Below are 20120 nucleotides of genomic sequence, written 5' to 3'. Positions count from 1 at the left end.
GGCTCCAGGCACGGGCAAGCCGGTCCGTCGCTCGGAGCACCATTGTAACCGGTGGGCGCAAGAAACGCCCACCCTCCCTCCCGGTGGTAGAGTGAATATGTAAGCTCAGGGGGAGGGAGCGGAGGAGGGAAAGGGCGGCAACACAGGACGGCGCTGGGTGCAGCAAAACCTAGCGCCGAACCTGAATACATGTATCCATGTCCCCCCACCACCCACCTTTCCCCTGTGCCCTTCACAACCCACTGTTCTTCATGCTGTGCAATTTCCCCTGACACTCCTTTTCTTCCACTTCTGCCCCTTTTACCACTTACCTTCGTCCTCCTTTTCTGCTGAAGGCGATGGAGTCCTGCTGGCAGCTGATCAGAAGCGACACAGAGAAACCAGAGGATGGCAGGTAAGTACAATCTTCTTGTGTGTTAACTTCTATACCCAAGTGACAGCGCTGAGGGTTTTGATTTAGATTTATGGGCCTATGTATCAAGCATTTTTTTTCATAAAATGATGTAGAAATAACAGTTTGAATTGTTGCTATGTGCTAATAGCCTAATGCAGAGATTTCACAGAAATCTCCTACAAAAGGCTAATTAGATCTGCAGATCGTAGTCCCCATTATTATCAATGGGGACTACAGTCTGATCCCTATGTACCAAACTCCGAAAAGCACAGCTTTTCAGAGTTTGGCCCCACTGGCACCTAGGGGTGCCTCGGAAAAATGTTGACACACTAAGGGTGCCATGAACCAAGAAAGTTTGGGAACCACCGGACTATTCTATATCTTTACAAAGAATGTCCCAGCTAGTAAATACAAGGAATAAAACCTTCCTGTATGCAGTCTCTTTCTGAAATGTTTTGGATACTTAAAGTATGATAAAATCTAGACAAAGCCAAGGTTCCCACGGCCCTAGATATTTGCTGCTGGACTATTTGTTGTTGGCACCTTATCTTGTCAGGTTCTGCCAGTTTTTAGTTACACATCATTTTTTCGACCCCAGAATTAATAAATCGGTTAATACAGAATAATATACAAAAAGCCCATAAGTGATAAAGAATTCTGCTTTAAAACACTAGTATCATTTTATAATTAACAATCTACTTATGTAGCAAAATTCATTATCACCTTTTCCATCTAGTTTTGTGTATTTCATGCAATTGACCTTTTAGCTAAGTACCGTATATACTCGAGTATAAGCCGAGTTTTTCAGCACAAAAAATGTGCTGAAAAAGTCCCCCTCGGCTTATACTCGAGTCAAGTGTAGCGCTGACCGGACGGAGTTCGGTCAGCTCTACACACTGCCAAACACATAGCCGCTGGAGCCGGCAGCTATGTGTTTGCTGTAATCAGCAGCCGCTGAGAGTCTGTCAGACTCTCAGCGGCTGCTGCTGCTCCCACTGCGGGAGAGATCTTCCGGCTCCTGCAGTGAGTGATGGGAGACACTTCGTCATGACGACGTCTCTCCCATGCAAAGCGGCTGGAGGAGCGGACAGCGGCGGGACCAGGAGCGGACAGCGGCGGGACCAGGAGCGGACAGCGGCGGGACCATGAGCGGGAGTTTCAGGTAAGTGTTTATTTTTTTTTTTATTGTTATCACGTCTCTCTCTACTAGGGGGGGGGACTACAGGGGGCACTACCAGGGGGCGATGACTGCAGGGGGCACTACCAGGGGGCGATGACTACAGGGGGCACTACCAGGGGGCGATGACTACAGGGGGCACTACCAGGGGGCATTATCAGGGGGCGATTACTACAGGGGGCATTAAAGGGGGGAATTCCACTGGGGGAACTACCAGGGGGGGATTACTACAGGGGGCACTACCAGGGGGGATTACTACAGGGGGCACTAAAAGGGGGGATTACTACAGGGGGCACTACCAGGGGGGATTACTACAGGGGGGGATTACTACAGGGGGCACTAAAAGGGGGGATTACTACAGGGGGCACTAAAAGGCGGGATTACTACTGGGGGTACTACCAGGGGGGGATTACTACTGGGGGCACAACCAGGGGGAATTACTACTGGGGGCACTACCAGCTGTTGCCATTTCCCACACTAGGCTTATACTCGAGTCAGTAAGTTTTCCCAGTTTTTTTGGGTAAAAGTAGGTACCTCGGCTTATATTCGGGTCGACTTATACTCGAGTATATACGGTAATACATTTTACAATACCTACAGAAAGATACAAAACTCAAACAATCTCCTTATTTTAAATACTCAGGGACCTATGTATCAAGCTATTTTTTACATAAAATTATGCAGATACTGCAGTTTCTGCATAATTTTATGTATTGCTCCTATGTGCTAATAGCACAATGCAGGAGATTTCACAGAGATCTCCGGCAAAGTGCTAATTAGCACTTCAGATCGCAGTCCCCATTATTGTCAATGGGGACAACGATCTGACCCCTATGTGCTAAACTCCAAGAAGCTGAGCTTTTCGGAGTTTAGTCCCGGTAGTTTACACCATCTTCAGATGGTGTAAACTACTGTTTGCTTATGGGGGCTCCAGGGGCAGGAGAGAGATCTATTGATCGCTCCCCTGCAGACCCAGGCTGGCCACGGAAGCTGACGCTGTGCGCAAGACCGTAACTCGAGTGGTGCGACATGTGCCATGGCACAGGGCACCGCAGCGCAGGGGGCACTGTTCGGGCCTGTCAATTTTCTGTTTATAATAATTTTCACTTGTAGCTTTCTTTTCTTTTAGCCCCAGCATCTCCTGGCTGCCCCTATCTCCCGCCTGGCCAACTCCTCCTCCATCTGTCCACCTCCCCAAGCACCTTCAGTCACATCCTCTTTTATTAACACAAACATTTCAAAATACTGTCATACCCGGGACTCAAACCCATTACCTATCACATGGCAGTCAGGTACCTTACAGATGGAGCTATCTGCCCAGCAATTTCTGATGATAGCAATCAAAAATAGTGGAAATTTTGGGATTGCGTCTTATGTTTGGGGGGGGGGGGGGGCAATGCTCTTTCTGGCTCAGGGCACCAAAAAGTCTAGTTATGGCTTTGGTTGTGCGCATGCGCAGTGTCAGCTTCCCCTGGAGAAGTCTTTCACTTCTGTGGAACACTTCTCTTCAATGCCAGGGATATAACTGACTGGGGCGGCGGTTTTCGCAACCGCTGTCCCTGCGAGTTCCCCTTGGTACATAGCGGGGATATTTTAATTAAATATGAAAATATTCCCGGAGAGATGGATCCTTAATAATTGCGGCTGGGCCGCAATTATTAGTACATAGACTAAAGCATCAATCTCTTTCCAGTCCTTGTTATAAAACATTGGTTTGCTTTCTAGGCATGTCTGTCTTATATGGATACAAAGTTAAAGATTTCACTGGTTTTAAAATACTCAGCAGAAGGCTAACACCTCGATGCAAAACACTTCATAAAGTGGCTTGACACAATTTAACTCCAAAGTTAGACAGCGGAGCTGCAAAAGTGTCGCTGATCTCCTGGACTGCAGCTCCCCTGGAGGCGGTAGTGCGATTGTCCAGATGGTGATAAATTAAAATTTGGTATTGCACAGCAGGTGATGCAGTTTCTGCAAGAGTTATCAACCCGGATGTTTGCCCTCCAGAACTCAAAGACTAATCCAGCTTCAGCTGATGTATTAGCAGCTGCAGGGACATAACTAGGGGTATGCAATCAGTGATGCAGCACAGAGCTCAGGGCCTTGTGAGCGGAACCATCACTTCCCCACAACACCTGCATGTGGCTTGCAGGTTGCTGAGATTGGCACCCTGCAGGCACTAGCGCTACTGCAGAGCCGCCCGTAGCATCCAAGGACACTCTGAACAGGCAACCTGCAGCAAGTGCAGCTGCCCAGAGCATCCTAAGCTCCACTCACTGAATACGATGGCCTTAACCCCTAGGCGTGACATTGCGATGTCAAGGGATTAGGGGTTAGAGCCGGCACAGCGTGGCATAGAGCCCTGTTACAGCTCTGAGCAGCTGCATCCAATCTTCAGATTTTCGCGCCTGCCAAATATGATGGTGATTGGAAGCCTTATCATGGATTCCTCAATGAGTATAAAGTGCAATCTGAATTGCTTCCTGGTAACTTCCGGTCACATACCTGCAGAGGACTCTGGATTCTAAAACTATCAGTAACCAGAGAGATAGGCTCAGAGACTAATGCACTAGTAGTTTTCAACAGAGACCCCCCAAGGAGTTTTGGGCTTTCCTGCATCGGGTATGCAGGTTGTAGCCCCATGCACTGGTTCCTAGTGTGATAGGCTGGTAGTGGAATACAGAAGGGAAGTAAGCAAGCCGAGGTCTGGCAAACAGGAATTCTGGACCCCTATCAGGGAAATAGCCAGTAACGCACTGGGCTCAGAGGGGGCGGGGCAATTTGCTCATGTTCTCTTCTGTGTAAGAAGCATTTTGTGGTCAGAATTATTGGTGCTGCGGGGCCCCCCTGTCAGTGTTTGCTGCTGTGTGAGTGGCGGGGCTAGCAACCAGGGCTCCTGTAGGCACAGAAGAATATGTGCACCTAACACACACATTTCTCAATAATGTCATACCCGGGACTCCAACCCACCCTCACACATTGCAGTCAGACACCTTACACACAGAGCTATTTGCTCCTGCTTAGGAGGCCTGCAAATTCTAATTATATGAAGGTACTTGCAATGTCAGTTAAACCATTGAAGCTGAGCAAATCTATGTAGTGTGTGGCTGCAGGGGATTGGATGTGTAGCTGCACACTACATAGATCTGCCTAGTTGCAATGGTTTCAAACTGACAATTACACCTAGGTTCATATAGTTAGAATTAGCATGCTTACTATACAGGATCAAATAGCTCCATGTGTAAGGTGAATGTATCAATTTACATATCTAAACAAACATCCATCTCACACTTTTACATATGTAAATTGATAATATGGAGCCGTGCAGGGATTGGCTGCTGGCGCTGTTCTAGTGCTTCGATCAAGCCAGTTCTGTAACCAAGTTGATTACAAAACGCGCTAGAGCGTGGCTTGAGTGACGCTCGCTGATGATGCCAGGTCCTCCCCACTTTCAGCTCGTTGTTCCAGCTCCCGGCGCACTGCGTCTGTCAGTGGTCCGATGAGAAGATCGTGGAACCAGCTATACAGGTCGGAGTGTAGCCTATGCGGTGCAGTATCTTATCATGTGGTATTCAGTCCACAGCGCATTTTAGAGTGGTACGAGTAATGCCCTGAAGTACCTGGATAATTTTATGTCATGTAATTAGGTATTAGTATTTTACGTGACATTATATTATATCTTAAAACTATCACACAATTAAAACCTTTCCTCTTTGTGCCTAATACAACCACCTGTCTACTTTGACGGCTTGAAATATAAATAGGGAACCCTTTTTTGAATTGCCCGCTTTCGTAATGCCAACAAGTCGCATAACCACATGATAAATAGATAGATATAGAAGAGCTACTGACTCCGTATAAGAGGAAAATGACAACACAGTCAGTGTAGAGGGAGCAGCAAGGAGATCATCCATGGATGGACTTGATAAGAGCACTTCCACATTGAAAAATCCCAAATTACCCATAAAATCTCCTTGCTCATGTGTCAAGATCTGTCCTGGGCCTCTCCACTCTTGCAGAGTAATGACCCATTGCTTCATAACTGTGCTTGCTTCCTGGGGACTTTTTTGCAGCATCTTCTATGACCTAGGTCTCATCTACAGTAGTATTTTACAGCTCAAGGGACTCAGACAGAGGGTCAATATATGTTGTAAGTCCACACAACAGTCACAGAGCTACAGTGGAACAAAGCATTTATCGCAACATCCTGGCAAGATCTTCCAGACAAAGATGTGCTAATTGCTCACAAGTTTTCCTCCTCTTTAGGAATGCTTCAGGAAAAGGAACAAGTCACAAGTTAGACTGGCACCTCAGTTTCAGCATCCACAACATTTTTCAGAGCAGCCTATGCAACTGGGGCACTCACACCTCTCTCAGGAGGAGTGCAAATGGAATTTTATTTTTTAAAATATGTGTCTCTAATGCACAAATAATGGTCATTGACTTACTACCTTTCCTAAGCATTAGGGAAATGCCAAGTCCAAACTGGTTCAGTTTTCAAGTTGAATACGGTCCCCCACTCTCAATTCTTGGAATTTCTCTATCTGTGTAAAAACTCCAGTTCTTGACACTGTTACTCAGGTGCAATCATGAATTCCTGACACTCTATTGTGTGCAAACCTGAATTCCAAACACTTTGCTACCAGTGTGCAATACTGAGTTCCTGAAACAACAGTAGAATGGTGCAATGCTGAATGCTTGATAATCTGCTACTCCATACAATCTAAATTTCCTGGTACCCTGCCAGTGCACAATCCTGATATCGCTCTCCGGCTTGAAGACTCCCAAACCATTGTCAATGCATTATCAATTCTAGTATGATGTCTTGTACAAATTGTCAAAGAATTCTGTATTTCACAGATCTCTGACTCCACAAATGACATCATTTCTGACATTCCTAACAGAAAACACATACGATATATTAAAAATAACAATATAGGCAAAAGCTCTCTATTACTAACTTGAAAAATGTAGCTGAAATAAGTGACTGGTTAATATATTACTGAATATGTCCATTATGTAAATTAACACTCTGAAGAAGATCATAAAATAGAGGTGATACTGTAACTAACAATGCAGACAGTGGCTAACAGACAAACCCATTTTGAAGAAATACACCTTGCGGATTGGTTGATTTGGCCACAGTGGTAGGGAAAAAAATGATGTCATAGCAGCATGCAGTTTCAGCCTTATTATTTGTACCAAGTAACATTAAGATCCTGCACTAATTATGTAGGAGTAGCTGTAGCAGTCTAATAGAGTGTAGAATTAATATCTGTACCAGAGGTGTACTTGAACATCAGGTTAACAATAAACAATGTATTGCTATGTCCTAGTACCTATATGAATATTTCAAATTTGTAGCTTTGATGGCATTTAAATGGAGAAAAGGAGAGAGTTTTGGAGACCTTATTGATAAGATTACAGAATAACTTCTATATTTTATGTTATTAGGCTACATCTTATTGATTATTGTTCTTCTTCCTGTGATTTCTAGCAAGTTCAGGAAAATCATTTGTGACTGTGACTTGGATAATAGTATCCCAGTCAACTTCAGCAAGTTAAAGAACATGTCAGAATTTTTAGACATCATCAAATAAATGTGACAGTCAGTGCTCTCAATTTACCAGTCTTCAATAGGATAATACCTATATATGCTCTATACACTGAAAAAAAATAATAGGCAAAATTTTACAAAGGTGTCACATTCCCAAGCTGGATCCCCTTGGGGCGGTGACATTCAGCCATTTTCAAGGGTCTCCTCTATTCCTTTTACATCTACCAACTAAAAAACAGAGGGAGTATTAATGGGAAGATATCCCGTAACGCTATTTCCTTAATAGTACATTTTTTTATATGAACACAAGTTGTGTGTGTGTGTATATCTGTTCCTAAAAGCGGGTTTATAATGCTGTATACACATACCAATAATAGAGTCCCGTAGCTCCTTAGTGATGAGGCCAAGGTCATCCTTGTCTACAAACTTTAAGTATTTTTCATCTGGTTGACTGGCGGCTGAAGAAAGAACCTGGTAGTTTCCACGACCTGTTGTGCAAACAATAAATACTGTAACACCCATGTCCTTGAGAAGCTGCATTGGCTGGGATATGTCATCAGTGGATAATCCATCAGTCATCCACACCAAGACTTTTGGGACATCAGCCCTAGAACCAAACTTTTCTGTATTTAGGTTCTTTGTCACATACTCGAGTGCTTTGCCTGTGTTTGTATCCCCCATATGCTGTCTTACGTTCTGGATGGCCTTTTGGACATCTTCACTGGAACTATGTTGGTTGAGGGGAAATTCCAAAGTAGGGTTGGTGCTGATCTGCACAACACTAGCTTGTACGTCATGTGGACCAATTCTGAATGGGTAAAGTAGATCCCCAATAAACTCTTTGACTTTGGAAAACTCATCATATGTGATACTTCCTGAACTGTCCAGTAGAAAGAGAAGGTCACCTTCAGAATCTGGGACAAAGTTGGAATGATCTGAGAGAAAAAGAAAAAAGAGTGTGATTCTTAAATTTGTTTTTAGCAAGACACAATATTACTGTATGTATTATTTTTATTATATGTCAAATTATTTATATACTAGTTGTTAACATTTAATGCATTTAATAACAGCTCTCCATCAGCCTGACCAATATTATTTAATACCAGCTCTATAAAAATCTATTTTCTTTTGTAAATTTAATTCTACATTCTTGTATTGTATTCTCTCCATCTTCCCTACAAAGCTCCCTGCAATTACTTTTTCTATTATAGGATGGGAAAAAAACCACATAATTTGCTTACCAAAGTGAACATTCAAAAATTTGTACTGGTGAATACATATATATGTACTTAAAAGAAAGTGTTGCACTTAAACAACACATACAAACACTCACACTAAACACTTTTATTGCAAATGGCAAAAAATGCTGTAAATAAAACCGCAGTCTTGTTTTTCCACAGATCCTAACTATAATGCTTACTATATCATTTTATACTATAATAGTGGAAAGCAGATAAAATGCATTTTCTTTAGATATGCGGTAGCCAAGTTTCCCTATCAGGAATATTATTTTATAACTTACCTCTAATATAAAGGTTACTGTGTATTTTTGCAAGTACAGCATAACTGTCAACATTTAACTATGGATCCAGCAACCTGGAAGCACAGTTGTTTATTTGTTTCTATTGCTTTGGGGATGGAGGGGGGGATTTTGTCATAGTCCGTGATCTTTGCACAAAAGCCATAAAAATGTACAGTATTGCACTGTAAGATGATGTCAAGTGCCCTTTTCACAGAAATGTTGCTACTGTTGCCAGTACCTTGGCCACCACCCCCGATCCTGATGACATGATCTAACACGACATGTACCAGGAGCAGGAGGATGGGCATAGGCACATTCAGGCTCAGGGCAAGAGGTGTCTGACAACCCCTCTCTCACCCCAGGACTTGGGACGCTTGCCCTAACAATCCCCTCCGTTTTTCGGGACACAGATTACCTTACCGACCACCCAAGACATAGACAAACTGCCCCACCCACCCCTCAGGGACATATAGACTACTCACCTGGGCAGCAGTCACTGCTATTGTCTCCTCCCCGCATCTCAGCTGTCACCCAGGGAAGAGACGGACTCATTTTGAATCCAAGATGGCTCATGTGAAATTGCTCTATATTGATACTGAAGTTTCACATCGGCCATACTGGATTCAAAAAGAGGCTGCCTCTTCCCTGAGATCCCGGGAGGAGATGGTTTAAGTAGGGATTGGTGCTTCCTAAGGAATCACTGACTGTGCACACAACTATGTAGGGATGGGAAATCTGGTTAATTTTGGTGATTAGGTCATTATGATCTAGTTCACTCAAAAGTTCAGTTCATTTAGGTCATTGCATCACTGGCTCTGATACACTGCTGATAGAAGTGATTGGAAGCAGAACTAGTCTATTACGCATACAGTACAGCAGTTCCACTAGATGAGTCTTGTTCAAATGATCACATATGTTTAATCAGGCTTGCCTACCCTTCCGATTTGGTTGGGAGCCTCCCGAATATCGGGTGCAGCTCACGACACCCCAGAAAGGCAGGGGGGTCGTGAGCTGCATGATTCAGCAATTCACGCTTAAACGCATCATTGTAGCTCCGCCCCCTGCTTCACAATGCCAATATTTTCGGCATTGTGAAGAGGGTGGGTGGAGCCATGATGACGCGATCATGTGGCTCCGCCCCCAAAACGGCATCATTACCCGGCCACGCCCCCCGCTGTGCGCAGACATTCACCTCCCTCCCAGAAGGAGGGAGCTGAATGTCGGCAAGTATGTGTTTAATATGTCTGATCTTTTAATATTTTAAAAAAGCAATCACTTATACAGCGAAGTAGTAGTGACATATTTAGCTCTGCAATGTTAATTATTTTTGAGAAAGACCCAAATCAAGAATATTGTGATGTGTCACTTTTTCTTGCTTTTGAAACACAGTAATTGGGAAGAAAAACAGTAATTGGAAAAAACCCAGATGGGATGGGATGGGACTATGGGCCTGATTCAGAGCCGCTCGTAAGCGGCAGTACACTCCTTCCGAGCGATGTTCGCACTTCTGCGCATGCATACGGTTTATAATACGCATGCGCGAACCAGTTAGTGCGGCCGAAAATCGTTTGTTGCTATATAGCGAATGCCTGCTACTTTGAGTGACAGGATGAGGCATATGTGGGTGGTAACAGGGGAAGGTGCTTGAAAACGGGGAGTGGAGATCAGAACGCAGGCGTGCTTAAAGGTCAAAACGGGCGTTTTATGGGTGTGTATAATTAAAACAGCAGCGTCATTGACCACGTCACTGGGTTATTTTATAGCCAGAACTGCTCGCAAGATTGTGGTAGCAAAAAACAACCACAAGAATAGCGAGCAGTTCATACGCTGGTCGATGTACTCGATTAACCTAATAAATAGCGGACATGACGTAGGATGCGAACGGCCAGGGGGCGTAGTTTTCCAAAAAACGACCGCAAGTTTTGTTTGCTCGTTCAGACCTAGAGGCGTGAACAGACCGCAAAGAGCGAACGGTTCATTTGAATAGCCACCCCTATTTTCTGGACGAGCGGGCGCTAATTGCATCCGGCTCTGAATCAGGCCCTATAGCTCCAGGCCTCCACATAAACATAGACCCATCATTACAGCATTATGATACCCAGCTGCCTATCTGGCACAAAGTCTGCTATAAATCATAAGTATTCTAATTGCATTTATGTTTTCCTCTCAAAAATATACAATATTTGCAAGAGAAAGTGAATCGCCCGCACAGAAGTATATAATTAATTATATCACAGATCTTTCCCTATCATATTTAATTGCAAAATCAATACATGATATCATAAAGGGAGGTGCACCCTGGAATAAAACAACAGTACAAACAAAAGAAGAAAAAAAGAAATTCCTTTATGGGGCACTCTCAGATCTGGGTATACAGTCGATCCATAATAATAACCGGGGAATTAATGTGTATGGTTAAAATATAACTTTTATTATTACTATCTAAAATATTGAAAAGTGAAATATAATAAAAAAGAAAAATTGTAATAATAAAATAATTCAACCACTGTGTGTTGTCTATATAAGTGCCTATGTCTGTATCTCACAATCATATAGCTCAATGGCTTCTAATCTAATAATCACACGGGTGTCTATAGAAAATGATGGTAAATCACTCAACCTAGGTCAATATTAAATATAATAGTTCTAAAGATAATATATCAATGATATTCTGTAAATATACTGCCCAGTTGAGTGTTGCCAGTGCTGCTGGACTTGAACAGTAATATAACAAATGGTCTATAATGTGATATATAAACTAACACAGAACGGGGAAGTAAGTTGCTAAATAATACTTATTTGGTCATCAAGCCCCTTTCAGATGTCCAAATAATTAATCTACTGTCCCCTCATTCAATAAGGGACAGAGGGCCTGATTCAGAGCCGGACGCTATTTGCGGACGGTTGTTCCAAAAAAGGGGCCGGCTGTTTAAATTGAGCGCTCGCTCTTTGCGGTTTGTTGACGCCTCTATGTCTGAGTGAGCGAACGAAAAATGCGCTCGCTATTTTGTAAAGACGCCCCTTTGCCGTTCGCATCACACGTCACCTCCGGTCAGAGCCGTAACTAGACTTTTTGGTGCCCTGTGCCAGAAAGAGCATTGGCGCCCCCCTCATTTTTCAAAGGCACATAATGCACCCAAAAAAGGGCCATGGCTTCATGGGGAAGGGCCAGGGAAGAGATAGGGGAGGCCAGGAGATGCTGGGGATGAAATAAGAAGAAGCTACAACCAAGAATGATAATAAACAGCAAAGAGCGCCCCCTGACCTGTGGTGCCCTGTGCGATGGCACCGGCCACACTACCCTAGCTACGGCCCTGCCTCCGGTATTTATTAGATTAATCGTGTACATCGAAAGGCATCTGAACTGCTCGCAGTGCTTGTGGTAGGTTTTTCTTACCGCTATCACTGCGAGCAGTTCAGGCTAAAAGACAACCAAGTGACGTGGTCGATGACGCTCCTTTACTAATTATGCACTCCCATTAAACGTCCTTTTTACCGTTATGCACGCCTGCGTTCGGATCGCCACCCCCCCGTTTTCAAGCACCTTCCCCTGTTACCACCCACAATCAGTACATTCTGTCAATCAAATTAGCAACCTGTCGCTGTTTTGCGAGCGCACGATTTTGGAGCACAATGACTGGTTTGCGCATGCACATTATGACGCATACGCATGTGCAGTTGTGCGAACATCGCTCAGAGCGAAAGAGCGGCTCTGAATCAGGCCCAGAGATCTTAAATTTGTAAGTCAAGTGGTTTATATGCAGGCCAGGCACTGCTGCTCTCCCTGAACTGTAAAGTCAAGTTCAATATTAAACCCCTTGATATAGTGTCAGTAAACTATTCCCAAAAATAGTGATCATGACTCTCAGCATCTCATAAATTCAATCGGTTGTTGTATGTAGGGAACAGGGATACACGTAAGTATGCCGGCTTAATACACATTCAATGTTGTGTAACGTGTTTCCTTAAAAACTCCCTATATAGATCAGGAATAGTGGACTTGCAATAGGTGAAATTAAGGCAATGAGGCTATACAAATACCCTAGTGACCAACTACTAAGTACAATTGCTATCACCGTTACTCAATATAGTAGGTCTGAAATATATCTTTACTGCAGTGCTGCGATATTGATTCAAAGTATCACTCAGCCTCTCTTGTCGTCTATGAATCACATATATCAGCTGACTTCACATCTGTCACTAAACCTATCTCATCAGATGTGAGTTACCAGTGTCCACTAGCTAAGTCCCTGCGTCTGAAGCAAAATCTCTCTTGTCTGCTAAAGATCACATGTATCGGCTAAATCTCTCACGAGACCTATCTCATCAGCTGTACATAACTAGCATCCACTGGCTAAATCCCTATGTCTAATAGACACCCTAGAGGCATTCAAATGGTCATGTTAGTGGTTTTCAACATATACAAAGTGATTTTTCACATTGTGCAGCGTGTCTACTGACGCGCGTTTCGCATTGTTTGCTTATTCATAGGATCAACCAGTATCTTGGGTTGACAGTGCTTAAGAAGCGTCTTTCAGCCAATCAGAGCGCTGTTTTGTTGAATGGATGTATGTGGGACCAATCCAAATCTCTCCTAGTGATTGACTATTATATGGACCAATCAGGTCAGCCTGTCAGCTTTCCCATTGGTCCTTGGTCATACCACTCGGGAATACCAGGGAGACAAGTAGAAGTAAATAGATAAAATCTATTCCATAAGGATAAAAGAAATAATATATATATTATAGTTCTCTACCCTAATGATCTTTTATTAATGCCACAGGAAAAATAATGTCCTGTGGTTAAATTGACAATATATCACATATAGATAGTATAATGTGTACATATGTGGTGACATCAGACATAAATGTAATTTTCAATATATCAACACATCCTATATAAATAGTTAACAGATAATAATAATTACTGATATTATAAAAAGAGAGAAAGGGATAAGATGTAATAAATGTTTATATAACTAAAATAATAATCAAACTGGTACACACATCAAAAAACATTATGAATGACAATGATTATCCTCCCGTGCCAAATAAACAAAACCTAAATATTAATATCCTCATTTCATAAGTTTGTAAAATAAATATAAGTGAAGTGTATTATTTAATAAAAACTACCCCAATCATATTGGTATTAATTAAATAATCAAAAAAAGTGTTAGGAAGATCCACAAAAAATGGGTTAAGATGATATATCAGCCCATATCGGGGGACATTAATAAAAAAGTTTATCATATAGATGATATGTAGATAAAAGTGTGCATAATAATAGGTGAATAAATATAATAAAATACAAATCAAACTAATAACCAAAACTTTCGATGGATGTATGTGGAACCAATCCAAGTCTCTCCTTGTGATTGACTGTTATGTGGACCCATCAGGTCAGCCTGTCAACTTTCCCATTGGTCCTTGGTCATGCCACACCGGGAATACAAGGAAAACAAGAAAAAGTAACCAGATAGAATCTATATTGTAAGGATAAAAGAGATAATATATATATTACAGTTCTTTGCCTTAATGATCTAAAATAAAATAAATATAAGTGAAGTGTATTGAAAATACCAGACTACCCCAAACATATTAGTATTAATAAAATAATCCAAAAAAGTGTCAAGAAGACCCACTGATAGCGGGTTAATGTGATATATCACCCCGTATTGGGGAAAATTAAAATATTTAATTACCATGAATGTCATGAAAATAATATGTAAAAAAAAAAATACTAATGATAAGTGAAAAACGATAAATAATAAAATACAAATCAAACAACCAACCAAAACTTTGGAAAAATATCTAATTGTGAAAAACCATATACCATAATAAAATCAACACCTGTGAATTATAAAGGAGGAATTTCAAGAATGTCCCATAATATATATGTTCATTGAGGCCATTCGGTTGGAGGCCCCACATCATAAATGTCCAGAAACTCTCTCTCTTTAATAGTTCTTGTGTAATATTGCACCTCTAATACCTAGATTCAGTTGTTCTATTCCAAAGGCTCTCAGTACAGTATGATTTCCTTGGTGTGACTTGTAAAAATGTTTGGCCACCGTAGTCAACTTCCTACATCTTCTCAAATCTGCTTCAACATTTCTTATAGTACCTATATGTTCCAGAATCCTTTGTTTAAGGGGTCTAGTCATCATCCCTATATATCTTTTGTACATGGGTAGATAATACAATATACAAACTTATGAAATGAGGATATTAATATTTAGGTTTGGTTTATATGGCACAGGAGGATAATCACTGTCATTCATAATGTTTTTTGATGTGTGTACCAGTTTGATTAGTTATTATTTTAGTTATATAAACATTTATTACATCTTATCCCTTTCTCTCTTTTTATAATATCAGTAATTATTATCTATTAACTATTTATATAGGATGTGTTGATATATTGAAAATTACATTTATGTCTGATGTCACCGCATATGTACACATTATACTATCTATATGTGATATATTGTCACTTTAACCACAGGACATTATTTTTCCTGTGGCATTAATAAAAGATCATTAGGGTAGAGAACTATAATATATTTATTATTTATTTTATCCTTATAGAATAGATTTTATCTATTTACTTCTACTTGTCTCCCTAATATTCCCAAGTGGTATGACCAAGGACCAATGGGAAAGCTGACAGGCTGACCTGATTGGTCCATATAATAGTCAATCACTAGGAGAGATTTGGATTGGTCCCACATACATCCATCAAACAAAACAGCGCTCTGATTGGCTGAAAGACGCTTCTTAAGCACTGTCAACCCAAGATACTGGTTGATCCTATGAAAAGCAAACAATGCGAAACGCGCATCAGGAGACACACTGCACACGCTTGTAAGTGTGGGCTTTGTTTTTATGTGAAAAATCACTTTGTATATGTTGAAAACCACTAACATGATCAATTGAATGCCTCTAGGGTGTCTATTAGACATAGGGATTTAGCCAGTGGATGCTAGTTATGTACAGCTGATGAGATAGGTCTCGTGAGAGATTCAGCCGATACATGTGATCTTTAACAGACAAGAGAGATTTTGCTTCAGACGCAGGGACTTAGCTAGTGCACACTGGTGACTCACAGCTGATGAGATAGGTTTAGTGACAGATGTGAAGTCAGCTGATATATGTGATTCATAGACGACAAGAGAGGCTGAGTGATACTTTGTATCAATATTGCGGCACTGCAGTAAAGATACATTTCAGACCTACTATATTGAGTAACGGTGATAGCAATTGTACTTAGTAGTTGGTCGCTAGGGTATTTGTATAGCCTCATTGCCTTAATTTCACCTAGATTTCAAGTCCACTATTCCTGATCTATTCCTGATCTATATAGGGAGTTTTTAAGGAAACACGTTACACCGCATTGAATGTGTATTAAGCCAGCATACTTACTTGTATCCCTGTTCCCTACATACAACAACCAATAGAATTTATGAGATGTTGAGGGTCATGATCACTATTTTTGGGAATAGTTTACTGACACTATATATTTAATATTGAACTTGACTTTACAGTTCAGGGAGAGCAGTAGTACCTGGCCTGCATATAAACCCCTTGACTTACAAATTTAAGATCTCTGTCCCTTATTGAATGAGGGGACAGTAGATGAATTAAAATGAGGGGGGCGCCAATGCTCTTTCTGGCACAGGGCACCAAAAAGTCTAGTTACGGCTCTGACCGGAGGTGACATGTGATGCGAGCGGCAAAGGGGCGTCTTTACAAAATAGCGAGCGCATTTTTCGTTCGCTCACTCAGACATAGAGGCGTCAACAAACCGCAAAGAGCGAGCGCTCAATTTAAACAGCCGGCCCCTTTTTTGGAACAACCGTCCGCAAATAGCGTCCGGCTCTGAATCAGGCCCTCTGTCCCTTATTGAATGAGGGGACAGTAGATTAATTATTTGGACATCTGAAAGGGGCTTGATGACCAAATAAGTATTATTTAGCAACTTACTTCCCTGTTCTGTGTTAGTTTATATATCACATTATAGACCCTTTGTTAAATTACTGTTCAAGTCCAGCAGCACTGGCAACACTCAACTGGGCAGTATATTTACAGAATATCATTGTTATATTATCTTTAGAACTATTATATTTAATATTGACATAGGTTGTGTGATTTACCATCATTTGTCCCTTTTTCTATAGACACCCGTCTGATTATTAGATTAGAAGCCATTGAGCTATATGATTGTGAGATACAGACATAGGCACTTATATAGACAACACACAGTGGTTGAATTATTTTATTATTACAATTTTTCTTTTTTATTATATTTTGCTTTTCAATATTTTAGATAGGAATAATAAAAGTTATATTTTAACCATAAACATTAATTCCCCGGTTATTATTATGGATAGACTGTATACCCAGATCTGAGAGTGCCCCATAAAGGAATTTATTTTTTCTTCTTTTGTTTGTACTTATTTATCTAGCACTGTCTATAAAATGACAGAAGCTGATTGGTTGCTATGGGCAACTTTTCCATTTGATCTCTCTTGAAGGTTTGATACATCTCCCCCTAATGTCTTGATTAATAAATAATACTACAGTATATAGCATGCAGCACTCAGCACTGTGTCTTGAACTCATGGGGAATGCATCATATGACTTGTGAGCTACATGATCCAGTCACTAACCTAAACGAACTAGTGAACTGTATGTCAGGAGAATAATGACTCATGAGCTCTACAGAATCCTCACAATGTCTGAGCACAGCAGTGCCACCTGTGGTCGTTTAGCAGTACTGACTCATGATAAATGTACGAGAGAGCTGATGGGGAATGTATCATGTGACTTACATGAGTCACTGACCTAATCGAACTAGTGAACTAGATGCCAGGAGAATGACAATCTAGTTCAATCAGCTGCACATAGCCCTCACAAAGTCTGAGCATAGCAGTGCCACCTGTGGTCATTTAGCAGTACAGACTCATGCCTAATGGAGCTGCTGTGCTCTCTCTGTCACTGTGTCTAACTCCTCGCATTTGTTTTAGCTCCTGATGTATCTTTGCCAGAGCTGTGAACTGAGTGAATTAGGACATTTTGAACTGATCATTCGTGAACTACCCATCACTACACCTATGAGGATGGGCACTAGGCACGCCACATCCTAAGGATGTGTCCTGCTCCTTTCTATGTAGCGGGCAGCCTTTCCAGGCTCCCTGGAAAATCCTGTGCAGTAGGAGCAGTCACACACCCCTTGTTACTGCTCTGATTGTTCCATTGACTTTATAGATTTTGTATCAAAAGAAAGATGCATCTTTTTGATACAAAAATCCATGAGCTCCCTGTAACAATCAGGGTAGTAATGACAGATATGTGGCTTCGGGATGTAGTTGACATCTCGACAGTCATAATCCTGACGCTGTCTATACCGGCTGCGGGATCCCGATGGTCAAAATGCAGACAACTTCAAACAGAAAGTATTAGGGGTATAGTTATGGTTAGGGTACGGGAGGTGATGGTTAGCGTTAGGCCGTGGAAGCGGAGGGTTAGGGTTGGGTGAGCCTTCGAATACGTACCAAAAATCGATGGCATTTTCACTGTAGGGATTCCGACCGTCAGGATGCCGAACCCAACCTGCTGCTGCTGCACAGGGTGTAGGGGTGAGGGGAGGTCACTTTATTGCCATTATGGCACACTTTTTGAGTTTGCAGGAGGCCTGGAGAGGGATTGGGAATTTCCTTGCTGAATGCGGGCTAGGCACATTTGCACAACTTTTATTAAGTTCACATGCAAAAACAAGATCTTGTTTAGCAGGTTGACACGTTTCCATTCGATTCATGAATGTATTTCTATTTTCTAGGTGCACTTTATACAGGTAAGAACATTTACAAGCACATTTCCATCATAAAATCATATAAACACATGAAAGTGAAACATAAACACAGCCCTCTCACTAAAGTTATTTAAGGCATAAATGAAGCTTGACCAGTATTTTAGGAGAAAAATTAAAATGTTTAAATGAATAAATGAGTGGTCCTAAAATAGTAATAGGCTGGAATCTAAAGTGATGTATTTACGATTTCATTTAACTATTTCACTATGTGCATTCCCATCTGGAGCAGAAATTGCAAAAAAGAAGGTGGGACAGTTCTTGAAAGCAGAATGTGACTCTGCCCCTATATTTGCGCCAGGTGGATAAATACTGATACAATTGCACATATTTAAATGTGCTAAAAAACTTCCAGTGTGTAACTTAATAGATTTTTATAAAAAAAAAAATCTTTATGGAGCTTTAAGGCCATTTATCTTTAGTGGTGTTCAAATGTGACTGTGTCATAGATACTGGTTGTACCAACCCTATTCCATCCCCTTAAGAACAGACATTTCACTTTTTATGCTGCTTAAACAAACTGGTTGACTAAGCACCAATACTCAATATACTGATCAAAAACTGTGATAGCTAGTTACATAAAGGGTGTTTCTCTCTCACAATTATTCATTTACTGCCTTGTACATAATCCCTGCAATTTCTATCAAATATTTTGTTTTATCTCTCTAGTTTCTTTCTCTGCTTTTTAGTCATGTATTTATAAAATCAGGTGTATTTCTTTATATCTGTTACCCTGGGATGTGACACAGTTCTGATGTACTTTCAGCACTGGTTAAGGAACCAACCGTCTGTTGTATCCCAGGACAGCATATAAAACTACAGTACGTCAAAAGAAATGAAGACAAGAAGGATGTCTAATAAAAATGTCCAGTAAGTATGCACAAGCCACTGAATTCTAGTTGAATTAATGATCTAATAAGGGAACTACAGTTGGGTAAGTCAGACTTCTAGTTGAAGGCCAAGTACAAACAGACTTAACTATAAATTGAACACCTGTTCTTCAAAAGTTCTACAGATGCTATCATGTCAATATATCAAGCAGCTCGGCTTAGTGATGTGCGCCCCTCTGACAGGTCACATTACAGATTTAAATCTCAAGATAAATGCTTTACCTCATCCTTGAGGAATTCCATGCATCATAAAATGACATGTAAATCCAATATAACTGACCTTTGACCCAAAAAACTCAGCACACTATTACACACAGAGCATGGAATATGAGGAGGAACATCCTCTGCTATGATATGTGTGAGGTGAGTTGATTATTACACTCTATATGAAAACCTCTAAGTAGGGTTTATTTAAAGTCCAGCTTACTAACACTTTAAGGGGATGATTCAGTAGTGGGTGGAATGCAAAGCTGAACGCAAGCAGCTTTGCAATTCCGTCCTCGTAAATATGCAAATGCAGCAAGAGGTGTCTGACAGCCCCTACTGCATTTGCGATTCCATCACTGCGACCAAGGTCTCGGGCTGGGATCAGGAGTGTAGCAAGCACCGTTGTGTCCCGGTAAAGAGGGGGCATGGCATAATTGCAGGAGGTGAGGCCACGCCCCCTTGAAAAAAACAAAACATACTTTTGCAGCACCGCGTAGCTGTGA

General features: G+C 41.3%; 1 protein-coding gene across 1 annotated transcript in view; it reads right to left on the bottom strand.

Moving 5' to 3' along the window:
- The window catches only part of VWA1 (von Willebrand factor A domain containing 1), a 268972-nt gene that overhangs the window by 168644 nt on the left and 80208 nt on the right, over window positions 1-20120 (bottom strand). Inside the window, exon 2 of the mRNA XM_088458647.1 lies at window positions 7497-8063. Within this exon, the coding sequence (XP_088314773.1) occupies window positions 7497-8063 (567 nt within the window). The remainder of the gene's footprint in view (window positions 1-7496; window positions 8064-20120) is intronic.

The sequence above is a fragment of the Taudactylus pleione genome, unplaced genomic scaffold, assembly GCF_031769625.1.
Source record: "Taudactylus pleione unplaced genomic scaffold, aTauple2 ptg000845l, whole genome shotgun sequence".
Lineage (NCBI taxonomy): Eukaryota > Metazoa > Chordata > Amphibia > Anura > Myobatrachidae > Taudactylus > Taudactylus pleione.
This window is presented reverse-complemented; position numbering and strand designations above follow the sequence as displayed.